Source organism: Colias croceus, chromosome Z (genome assembly GCF_905220415.1).
Source record: "Colias croceus chromosome Z, ilColCroc2.1".
Taxonomy (NCBI): domain Eukaryota; kingdom Metazoa; phylum Arthropoda; class Insecta; order Lepidoptera; family Pieridae; genus Colias; species Colias croceus.
Window position 1 is genome coordinate 12,246,603 of NC_059568.1, and position 13,351 is coordinate 12,259,953.

Sequence of the window (13,351 nt, forward strand, 5' to 3'; positions counted from 1 at the left end):
TATGGACTTGCATGTTATGAGATGTTCACATGTTAAATTGTATGACGTTTCAAATTTATCGCTTTACACGAATTTGTAAGATTTATACATTTTACTGGAATACCTACATATTTGTATTTAACAATACAAAATGCAGATATTCGTTCGTATATTCGACTTTAATTATGAACAATGGGATCTGAACACACAACGGAGAATGAATTAAAATAAATTGCTTGTGAAATATCGATGCATATTTGTGAATAATAGATCTCTTTAAAGAAAATTCGTCACTGAAAACGAGTTCCTGATAATTTTGTATCGTTTTATAGATAATACTTTTATTTTATACTTACTAGATTTCCGCCCGCGGCTTCGCCCGCGTTTTCAAAGGAAAACCCACATAGTTCCCGTTTTTGTGGCCGGGATTTCCGGGAAAATACCTATCCTATGTGTTAATCCAAGTTATCCTCTATATGTGTGCTAAATTTAATTGTAATCAGTTCAGTAGAATTTGCGTGAAAGAGTAACAAACAAACACACATCCTCACAAACTTTCGCATTTATAATATTAGTAGGATAGAACGTATAAGTCTTCTGATTGCCACAGGATTTATTTTTCGTAAACGAATTATTGTTGAGTTACGCTAGCTGGTTCTGACATCAGATTTTTTTTCGTTTTTTATTGTACGATTTTAATTTTTATTTGAGGCTTTAAATGATTGACATTTAAGAGCTTCAAAAATTATTCCTATCAAGTTTTATTGGATTCAATAGGTAGTGCAATTAAGGGTGAAGGATGATTGATTATTTTTTTATAAATATACTAGCGGTCCGCCCCGGCTTCGCCCGTGGTACATATTCACGTTTTCTCTACATAAGATCCATCCTCGTACTTCAAGAAATATAATAAAAAAAGAATTATCGAAATCGGTTCAGCCGTTCTCGAGTTATGCGCTTACCAACACATTTTGCGATTCATTTTTACACGCTTTATATTAGCTTCACCTGTATGTTTGTATGTTTGTAACCGACTTCTTTGGGCGCGATTTTGACCCACTTTAAACGGCCAGATTTCGTTCAAACTTTGTAGATTTATTGAGGACCGATGACAATACACTTATTTGATAAAATTTTCTATTTTTTAGTTCGGTTTTCTATAAAAAGCGTGTTTTTTAGTTTTTTTAAACTATTATTATTATATATAAGATATTATACAAAAAAGAGCGTGTGGGCCGAGAACACGTGTCCTCGGCACTTCGCCTACTAGGTTTCCGCCCGCGACTTCGCCCGTGCAGTCAAAGAAAAACCCACATAGTACCCGTTCCCGTGGGATTTCCGGGAATGCGTCATTTTCCCGGGATAAAAAGTAGCCTATGTCTTTTCTCAGGTATCAAAATATCCTCCATACCAAATTTCATGAAAATTGGTTCAGTAGTTTAGGCGTAATTGAGTAACAGACAGACAGATAGAGTTACTTTCGCATTTATAATATTAAGTATTTTGATGAAAATTGGTGAAGTAGTTTAGGCGTGATTGAGTAACAGACAGACAGACAGAGTTACTTTCGCATTTATAATATTAGTATGGATTGGTTCACAAAAAATGTAAAAGCATAATATTTCCACAAAGCATTGAAATAAACTGATTATTATTATCTAAATATAAATTAAATTCATTATAATTTGACTCAATTACGTTTAGATATAAATATCAATATGGATTATGTGTTTAATCTAGGAGCGTGCTTTCAGTATTCATTAAAATCAATTATTAATGTTCCTATCTGACATCAGCTATTGTTGCTTAATAAGCATCCAGCGCTCGGTGTATTACCTCATTTGACTTGTCAATTAATTGAATCGAAGATCTATGTCGTTTTCACGATTATATACTATAACTAGCGGTCCACCCCGGCTTCGCCCGTGGTACCTACATATGAAAAATAGATGTTGGCCGATTCTCAGACTTACACGATATGCACAGAAAATTTCATGAGAATCGGTCCAGCCGTTTCGGAGGAGTATGGCAACGAAAACTGTGACACGAGAATTTTAATATAATACTAGCTTACCGCCCGCGGCTTCGCCCGCTTTCTCAACGATTTGAGATTTAAACTATCCTATCTCTCAAGTTGGATCGAACTGCACATGGTGTGCGAATTTTATTATAATCGGTTAAGTGGTTTAGGAGTCCATTGAGGACAAACATTGTGACACGAGATTTATATATATTAAGATTTAATTTATATTTATTATATACTATAACGTCTAAATATCCACTATATACAACAGCTGAACATTTTAAACGAAAATCTCGAATGTATAGCGGTGTACAAATGGAAAATGTTTTTCCCGCACTATTTGTGTCTCATGCAATCGTTCGATAGAAAAGAACTAGGTTGGCTCCGGCTTAGTACAACATCACCTACTACGTTTATAAATTAAAGTGTTTTGCTCTAATGTAACAATGTTATCTATTCGAATCAAACGAACATTATTTTTTAGCCTTTATGAGAGTTTAGTCGCATAGGCTTTTAGTTCGAAGATTATTACAGAATACATAATTAGAAAAAAAAAACGTGTGGCACTCGGGGACTCCCGCGGTAAAGCCATTACATAGCATGCCTTCAAGCCACACCTCCGTGCCCGTCGGAGTGGGGAGCGTGAGGTTTTTCGTTACGGAATTTCTGGATTCGGTCCCCGCGCTCAAGGCCCGCGATAGAAGCTATGCAATAGCTTAAAAAGTTTTTTTACTTAAAAGCAAACGTATATTCAGAAGTCAAATTTCAATCGAAGTACACATTAATTGGCTTGACACAATAGTGGCAAAAGCTCACCACTCACGTCACAATTGCTCGAAGTAGCCGCATTGGAAATTAATTCCAGTCTGCATCTGACCTTAGGCATTGATGCGAAGCAGTGATTGACGCCACAAAGTCGGGGTGACCGTGTCAACCGTCGGCTGTCACCCGGTAATAGCTCGGTGTAGCAGCAATTATTATCTATTTACCCTGCGGAAATCGACATATTGAGATTCACAATGCTCTATTGCACGAAATTAACCTCGACGGGAATATGGTGTGGTTTACGCTATACGAAATTGCGGTTATGGAATGCATTTTGGATACTGCAGTTTTTAAATATGATTTTGTACTTGCGTGTTTGAAGTTTGAAATAGTCATATGGTTAAATTTAAAGCAGGTAGACGTAATTCCGCGGCCGCAACCAGCGCCCAGAGGGGCGCCGGGCGATGGAGCGGGGATCTAGTCCATCGTCCGGTGAGATGTGATGGCGTGAGACGTGTTCCGCTCACGCCGCCCCATGAGGTTAGAGCTGGCTGGCTCACAATTTCTTTTGGCCTGGCGACAGGCAGCCGCTGATGGGGTCACGGACGAATTCTACCATACCCGTGGCCCCGTCGTTGGTGTGGCTTGACGGAACACAGTGGGGTTTTGGTCGGTAGGAATCCGACATAACCCACGGCCCCTTCCCCGGAGGTCGTGGGTATCTATGCACGATTTCCCCACTCAAAAAAAAATGAAGGTAGACGTAATTCGACTTATGAATCGAAGTTGTAACGAATGATTCGTTAGAACGAAAATAAATATTTCAAAAATGTGTGCGTGTACTAGTGTAGGTGCACACGTAAGAAGTGAAACTTCTTTATGACCCTATTTTTCAAAAAATAATTTACTATGACACTTTACAGAAATACATCGGAATCACGCGTGGTAGGGATAAGAAAAAGATGGCGCGTAACGGAAAAATGTTATACTAAATTTTTATCCAACCCCGATAAAGAAGTTTCAGTTCAAAAATGTTATCATTTGTTTTGTTGCTGCTTTTAGTTAGTTAGTTTAAAATGTATTCAATAGAGAGCTTTTGTTTGGAACATAGTCGTATATATTTCAATTTTGAATATTCGATGCAAATACCTACGTAAAAATTTAATTAATTAAAAAGTAATCCGTTATTGGGTGTAATATAAAACAGAATTATGATCTATATTATGTAGTAAATTTATGAATGTTAGACAAATGAACAGATCGGGTAAAATTTTCCATTAAAATTAACTGGTATAGAATAGAGAATTTCCATTACGTTACCCATTATGAGTTTACTTAAAATAAACCCAAATGCATTCGAACTAAAAGCCTTTTTTGTGCTTTAATATTATTTTATCAATGTTAGGAAAGATATTTAATTCATAAAATAAGATTGAAGATGTGGAAAAAATTGTAAAAGGTTTTTGAATTCGTAGCATTACTGTCTACCTTTACACTATGGGTACATTTATCAAGATACGTAACAAGGGATTCGATTTGAGCAGCCTAGAACATAAATCTTTCTTTAAGATAAAGGTAGCTTCAATGTATAACAAAATTGAGAAACATGATTGTAATTTTATTACGTACGAAGGCCAAATATCAAACTTCTTAACGAGTGTTAATTAAAGAAATAATTAATTTAGGAATGTAGAGGATCGGAAGAAGGAGAGGTTAATTTATAGTTACATAATGAAGACAGCGACGTGTTGATATTAGGACAAAAAGTAATAACATTTTTGGGTCTTATTTCATTACTGATAATTTCGTTAACCTAGTTAGAGAACTTCTTAAGTTTTGAAGAGATGAAATGAACGCATAATGGAATTAAGCCTGTATTACTTTCATAATTTCGGTGGAATTCCAAGCTATTGGGTTAAGTGATTATTTTATTACGTTTATTAATTAGCCTATAAGATTGATGACAATTTATACAAACCAAACCTTCAACAACCCAATTTTAAGTAGGTTATGACGGTACTGTCGCATCATATCACCGCGAAGCCATACACATTATACGCATGGTTACGTCAATAGAACGCAGAAAATCTAGAATTGCAATTATGTGTTAATACAATCGTGAGACGGAACCATTGGACTTGTTATGCAGAAGCTGTCGGATACCTCAACCGAGGTTATCTCAGTACTGTAACCAGAGGAAACGCGGTCGCACTGGATTAATGATGCGGTAGGAGCTTAGGAAATTACTCAATAGTGTTGTTACAATGGCGGTGCTTTGCACGTGGAAGGATGGTTAAGTAGTTAATTGAATAGAAATGTGCGATATCATACGGTAGTTTAAAATATTATGTTATATGAACTGTTACTGTTGTATTCGGCGATGTTGATAGAAGATAAACTATGTACCTAACATTAAAAATTATAGTAATTAATCGGAAGCAAAATTAAATGTAAGATTATTATTGATGCTAACGAGATATAGACATAGTAACACATTTAGGGTCTCGGCACACATATGGGATCGGAAAGGGATCGTAACCGTATCGCCTCGAGCCGTTCAGAATGGTTTGTATTAAACTCCCTACTGCAACGCACACTAATCGGAATAGTAACGTAATCGCCTCCCCTCGGGACAGGCTCCGAACTTGCAATTCAAGCGCTAACGGCTCATCGTCCCCGCGCTTACGTCTCTCCGTCCCCGCGCATACGTCTCTCCGTCCACGCGCTTACGTGTCTGCCTGCTAAGACTTGCCGTACTTACCGTTTTTAGGCGTAACGCCGGTGTCGCCTAGCCGTAGCCGAGTTGACGTACAGGCGCTGCTGATACGCTTTCGTCACGTGCATACGGTAGGTTGACGCCTGGTTGACAGCGAGGCGAAAGGCGTTACGGTTACGATCCCTTTCCGATCCCATATGTGTGCTGAGACCTTTATATGTGCTCATAATTGTCAAATTGTCTTTCGAAAAGTATATTAAAAGACAACCGACACTTTGCTATCTTTGGTTTAGGTACCTACCTACGCCCTACATATAATAATAAATCACGATAGTATATTATAATTGAACAGATACTATCGTTCAGTACAAAAGGAAAATTATGATTCTTAGTATTTCTTTGCATGAAACATTATCATAAATAAACAGAAAACAATATTTTTCCAGACGATTACCTCTCGATTACCCACTCAATTACACTCACTATATTAATGTGTAAATACAATTTAGAAAATATTTCTTTCGTAAATAATAAAATAAACGTAATTTATCCGATGAAATAGAAAAAATCCAATAATTATAATGTTTTTATGTGAAGCCAATTAAATGTAAAAGAAAAATATTTTTCCATATTCTTGTAGCCGTTATTTATTCGGTCTGTTCCATAAAGGTTCCATATTCCCAATCATTTTTCAGAGTGTTATCAGTCGTTGGGGATTTTACACTAACAAGTTATTAAAAACTGTTACCGCTGCAGGCGTCAGGTATGCCGTGGATTAAAAATGTGGATATTATTTTTTCAAAGGAATTCTATTCTATAGTAAACTATGAAATTATTGAATTATTTGGTATTTTATAACAGCTTTGTTTATAAAGTAGCAAACTTATATTACAGAATCGCTTAGTATTGCATTATTGTTATACTTTTTGAATTATATTAATAAAATGCTTATTACACAATCCCGTACTTATAAGAAAAACCATTTCATGCGTTCCGTAGAGACCTAGAAATCACACAAGATCATAAATATGTAGACACAAGCTCGCAAAAATGCAAACACAGCACCTAATTAGTTTAAAGTCCCCTACGAAATTTATCGCACTTAAATATTTTTCGCAAAACGGAGACAGAATATTAAACTGCGAGTTTCATTGCAGCATACGCTGAATAAAACACGTTTATCAGACTATAGCGTACTTGTAATGGAAATGCTTTTTTATCTCCATTCATTTTTTTCCATTTTATCGTCTCGTACTGGCTTTATTACGGGTTCATTCAAGGGAAGGTCCTTTCAGCGTTGAGATAGTTGATAGGTACCTTGGAGAAACTAGAAGTTGAGATTCATCGGTCTAACACCAGTCTCTAGGGAGCTACGTGCTGGCTCTACCCTTCCTTTCGTTGTATAATACGAGCTAGGGCATGCGCTGTGACTAAGGTTAATTAGAAATGTAATCAACTGGCTTTAATGTTTTCTATATAACGTTTATTTAAATAGGTTGGTTGGTAGAATTATTTATTTCGTTACATTTTTGACTAGTGTTTTTATTTTATTCTTGTTGTTTTATATTTTTATTTCATTTTCTGTGGGTGATTCGATAACATACATATTAAATATTTGCATAAGCAATAACTAATTGAACTTTTGTTTTTCATTCCTTAGAGTTTAAAACAATTAATTACTTTCACGTCCAGGTAGTTTAATTTCAAAGGAAAATAGTGTTTTCCAATTTCTCTGTACACAAAGTCACGTAGTTTCCCGGTGTGACATCTTGTCGAAGCATATTAAACTTCCATTAGGAAATCCATGCTCGTGTGACTCGGTGCAATTATTATCACAGAAAACTAATTAACGCGACCTTTATGTGTTATCCGTGCGGATAACAGGTAGCCCGTAAGTTATAGAAGTAATAACTTAGTCGTAAGTCGCTTTAAGCTATTACAAGCTTGAGTACTTTCTGCATTGCAAATTTCTCTTTAACTAGTTTCGAAACATCATTAGTAATGTTATTAAACGGTTAAAGTACTGAAATGTTTCATTGCAACACTAAATAAAGCCAAATAATTTATTTAGTTCGTTCAATTTGTATTGACCGATACGTCAAGGGATGTCATTCGTTAACTGATTCATTGATGTCATTCAATTACATTAACTATTTAAAATGCTTGACGTTTTAACGAACTTTAAACCTCGCACATATTGCAATAGGACTTGTGGTACTAGAACACTCATTTTTGCTTCTGGAAGTTGGGTCACGGTCGTAATTAATCAATCTCTCTAATCTCTAATCTCTACTTTAATCTCCCTAAATATTATTCAGGAACATATGAATATATTTTAGTTTGTACAAAACACAAGTTTCCTTTATTAAAATACTATAAATAAAAATAAACAAACACTACTTCAATTATTAAATATAGGTGCCTAGTACAGTCTAATTATGCACAGTAATTTAACTCCGTTGCAGTATTAATTATGCAAGCAATCGTTTACTATCGTTAATCGTTAAAAATAAAAATACAATAATAATAATTAGTAATCGCGGGATTTACAAAAATATTTTGTATTTTATTGAAGAGGCAGACTATCCATTAATTACCATAAAGTAAATTATAATACGCAAAATAAACAGCGTTAATTATATTGGGAACCCACGATAATTTGCATTTTTCATTTAAATATAGTAAGTTAATTACTCTCCAATATAATTTAAAATTCGATTAAAAATACCATATGAAGAAGGGGTATTATCGTAAACTAGGTTTTAATTTAAAGAGCATTCGTTATTGGAGTATTTAAATGATACCATTTATTCAAAATTATATAGATAAGTAACATCAATGTTATATTGTGCATGAGAATGTTCATAACATCCAATTAAAGGTTATATTCCATGCGAATCTCAATATTCGGTTAATAGCCGTTTGAGACAAAATGATTCCACTCCATGCTCTCCAAAATGACGAAGGAATATCGGGTTTATTCCTGGAAACCGTTCGCTCACGGCCCACTATTGTTGAGGGGAATTGACGTTCAATAAAACAGCTATATTGGTTTATTGCTAATTCATACCTTTCTGTTGATATGAAGTTTCAACAAACACTGCGATGGGTCGATACGGAGTTTGGCAAAATGCCTAAACTTAAAGCTTTTATTTCAATGATGATTGCAGTCGAAATACTTACGTATTGTGAAAATTTAATATTTTTACTACGGTACGAAGTAAGTGCATGCTAAGAACTTGGATTATGCATTCGGTGTAATTTGTAACTAACATTCACGAATATTCGTAGGCTTCTGAATAAATTTAAGAGTATATAGTTTAAATTTTTTTTTAATTTATAGGTGTATCGAAACGATTAAGTCTAAACTATAGGTACTTCAAATTGCATTTTGAACTGTTATTTATATTTTTAAATATTATTATAATCTCGAGACAATTTTTTCAACGTTGTATAGATTTGTATCGTATAAGTAGTTAAAATAATACACATTCCACACGATAGTTTCCTAGTTTGTTAGAAAACCTTATCTCAGCCGGCAAACACAACATGTCTTCTACAGATAAAACATATTTCATTACCTAGAGCAAATCCAGTTTATAAATATTATTTAATCGCTGACCCGGCAAGCGTTGTTTGTTAAGTAAGTTCAAAACAATTTTGGGGTAAAATAGTTAGCGACATATTTTCACACCGAAAATGTTCTGAATATGTATTAATTGAAAAATCGACCCAGCTTTTTCGGAAGAGTTTGTTTACTTTATCTTTAACTTTTTTGAGTCTCATAGATGATAAATGTTTTAAGGTTTTTAGCATACCTATACTTCCTTATTGTGTGGTAAGGGGCAATACACTGAGAGAGAGTACTTAGTTAAAATCGATGTTATTTGGAGCTGTAAAATAAGAGAATCAAAACGTAATTTTCCAAATTGTAGAGATTGAGTTTGTAAACATTTGTGCACGGATTGTATAGAAAGAGGAGGTAGGTATTCCAATTATTATAAATATGTAATAGAGGGTGGAAATTATATTTTGAATGGAACAAAAGTTAATTGGCTGACACAGTGATAACCAACAAATTGCACAGAAGCTCAAGCGCTCGTTATAATTAACCTTACTCTCTTTCATATAGGAGAATATTATACAAACAGGGTAATAACGAAGAAAGGAATGATTAATTAAATTACTATGACGTAAATAGATCGCAAAGAAGAAAGCGGACAATTTCATCTAATTATAAAATCTTTTTAAAGTAAGGAATTTTTAATATGCATTTTTATTTTTAAACTCAGGTCACACTGATTGAAATTTATTTGTTGAATAAAACTATGTTTACAGTTTGCAATCAACGGATTGAACGTATAATGCGTGAGCCGCTATTGACCAAATAATTGCAAACAATATATTATTCTCCCTTTGTTAAAGAGGTTTTCAGTACGTTTGCTTCTGATTTAACATTAAAGCAATTTTATTTGACACGTGGTTTTTGTTGCGTTTACAATTATCCACTATTGCGTAATTATTTGGTCTGTTATTAAATAAAGTCTAATATTTTAATAACCTCTGTTAATAACTAATAATTAATGTTGATAGTTTGTATCGTTTTATTCTTGCACAAAAATAAAATGGGAAAAATTGTACCTTGAAAACATGTGAAATAAAATGCACTTCTTATTTGTCGCACAATTTTACATTATTTTCTCTTTAATCCGTTTAATTTAGTGAAAATGAAGCTTTTTATCATCTGTGTAACGCAAAATGCAAAATAAGTAAATAAAAAAGGAAAAAAGTACGAAGTCCATTAAAATAAAATGTGAGTTCTTTCGTATAAGACAAATTGCATTCAAACTGGTCCCACAGACTTTTTACTCGTATCTCGTTCACTGTGGCAAAATGCACGAACCACTCGCTAAGTATTTATTTCTTTTCACACGTGAAATTGTTTCACGGAAAATTTCCCTTACATTTAGTATGCAGGAAGGAATTGAACATCATTTCCAATGTTGTATCGCTCATGTCGCGAATTGAACTGCATCTATGTAACCATTATTTATTCCGTGATGTCACTGGAAAATGTTTGCTATTTTGCGCAGTCTGAAGAATGATGGATATATTTTATATAGCCTCAAATATTGCGGAAAAATTTAACACTTCCATCATAATTTTAGCAGTGCATTCTGTTGCAGGGTAACAGCTGGTTTCACAACTTTACTCAACTTATCTTTACTTTGTGCTCGAACATTAGCATATTTTTCAACGAAATGAAGTTAAACGGAACATACGCTTTTTTAATTACATGAAAATGTTTTATATTTCTCTTGTGCATCTTAAAACACGGTTTTGGTAGTATTTTGATTTTGCCGCATTGTATATTTACGTGGAATCCCAGTTGACAGAGGTTTACATAAGCGCGGTAGTGTCGTGGGTTACCGGAAATTCCGCTACTAAAAATCAGGTCATAGAATCGAATTTATTTTGCATACAATTTAACTAATGGTCGCGGCGTCACTTCGCGCAATATCTTATCTATTGTTAACGAATACATTTTGAAGATTGAATTTTATTCTGTATCGTATTCTACAATTCTAAAACTACAATAACCGAATAATACCCCCTTAATACGATTGCCAAATATAAAGAAAGTAGTATAGTGACACTAATTTGAAGTTATTGCGAGTCGTTCATACAAGTCAAGAATGTATATAACTGGGTGTTTATTTGCGCAACAAATTTTTATATTTTTGTTTGTTTCAGATTGTCCCCCAGATATATGCATCGAGGAGATCAGAGCCGAGTTGCCGACGGCGCCACTAACGAGTCAGTATTTTATTTTTACATCTACAAACAGAATTTGTGATATAAACGTCTATGTTAAGTATTTCACATTTCAATTATCGGGTAGTAGTAAAAAAAAGCTATTATATTGGATTTTATTTATAAGCCCTGATTGAAAATGTTAATTTAATCCCTCATTGTAATACATCGGGATCAATAAAGTATGCAAAATGAATTTAACATTTAGATGTTCAGTGTGGTTAAAACTTAATTAAAATACACAGAACATTACAATTCGTAGGCCGCATGAACCACGTCGCGGTTGCAATAGATGTACCTTTAATAGAATAATCATTTAACCTGTAAATTAAATATCATTTTTAATACCTAAGTAAAAAATAAAGAATGTTCCGCAAAAAAGTTTGCGGTATCGATAATCCATCCTTCCCTTTGTAGACAAAATTACCAGGTGTTTAGCACTAATGTCTATTCTACCCACGCAAAGTCTTAACTAACTACTTAATTATCTAGATGCACATCTACGAGGCTTTAATATTACTAATGCTTCGTTCTATTTGTAGTCTTAAATTAACTAGATTGTTTTCTTCCATTTGATGATTGAATAATAACGAGCTTGTATCTATTAGAATATAATTAAATATAGTAGATAATTGCATTATGTCCGAGCGGCTTGGCTGTATGCAAGTACCTATGTGCGACTTTTTCCAATATTTTTTCCATAAGATATTGTAATAACTATGCAGCTCGTCTATGCAACTATTTAAATAAACATTTGGCTTTATTTACTTGACTTTGAATATTTGGCTTAAGCGGTGCCAAATGAAAACCATAATATTGTAATATTTTCATTTCTCATAAGCCCCAGACAGCCGTCTGATGTCGCCCTAAGAAGCCCTCAGATTATTACATTTAAAGCTGCTGTCGGCCCAGACGAGTGTAGATATGAGAGGGTTCTTCCAGTAAAGGAATATATGGAAGATAAAAACCCATGGAGGGTTGTCGCGTAAAAACCACAGGACAGTTCTTTGGCATATTATGATATATACGTACAGTTACTTACATATTTTGTAAAATTAAATTGTAATACTGAAATGATTTAAAAGAGCAACTATGGAGTTTCTTGCCGATTCTTCTCCATAGATACTGCTTTCCGAATCGGTGGTAAATGTTAAAAATATGTATTGACGTTTCAAAAGTGCTTCTCGAAGAAGTCTAATTGAATAAATAAATGTTTGAGTTTGAGTTTGAGTTTGAGTTTGAAAAAAATAGCGTAAAGATCTTCGACATTTCCACATATTTATAAAATCCAGGAATGCAGGCTTTATTTGCATAAAAATAGAAATGTTTTTCTATTTTAAATTGAATCGTTGTACGAGCAACTGTTGTAATAAAGTTAGCAATAGTTTCTTTGTTATTGGATGTGTTACGAACATGTTGGGAGCTATAAAGAATGTTTCCAATAGGCTGAAACAAATAGAGTAAACAAAGATTGATTGTAAAACACGGTGTGTTAAAGTTACTTTAACATTTGAATTTTTTGTCATCTAAGTTTTCATTAACATAGGTTTTATTTTGTGCAATATTCCCATTACTATTGTATTTCTGATAAATCTATAATATTTAATTATTGCCTAAAAACCTTCATATAAAAATAATAATTTGATATCATTTTCGGGCGAATATATAGAAAAATATTTGCTCCGATATTGTTTCTTCATTAATTAGATCATTAGCTGGTTACACGGGGGTAATTGTTTAATAAACAGTAATTAATCACGTAGGCAGCATAATAATATATTGTATTACTTAAGAAATATTATTATTATCATTACTTAAGAAATATTTTCTTCATAAGTTGAATAGTATTTATGATATTGTTTTTATGTTTATACCAGGTGAAGAGAGCGACACAGGTGACACGGAAGGTCGAATATCCTCAGAGAGTTCGCCTTTACGACAACGACGTGCCGGCATCCTGAAGGGCGGCAGATTGTGGAAATCTTTGGACAACGATAAAGATAGTAGTGAACAGGTAATTACCACTATTTTAACATTCCTTCCATGCTATTGAT

The 13,351-nt window shown here is 33.8% G+C and overlaps 1 protein-coding gene across 3 annotated transcripts in view; it reads left to right on the forward strand.

Moving 5' to 3' along the window:
- LOC123705367 overlaps positions 1–13,351 on the forward strand; it is a 94,536-nt gene that overhangs the window by 39,762 nt on the left and 41,423 nt on the right. For all 3 annotated transcript variants that reach the window (XM_045654110.1, XM_045654111.1, XM_045654112.1), the window contains exons 3-4: positions 11,238–11,300; positions 13,175–13,311. In XM_045654110.1, coding sequence (XP_045510066.1) covers positions 11,238–11,300; positions 13,175–13,311 — 200 coding nt within the window. The remainder of the gene's footprint in view (positions 1–11,237; positions 11,301–13,174; positions 13,312–13,351) is intronic.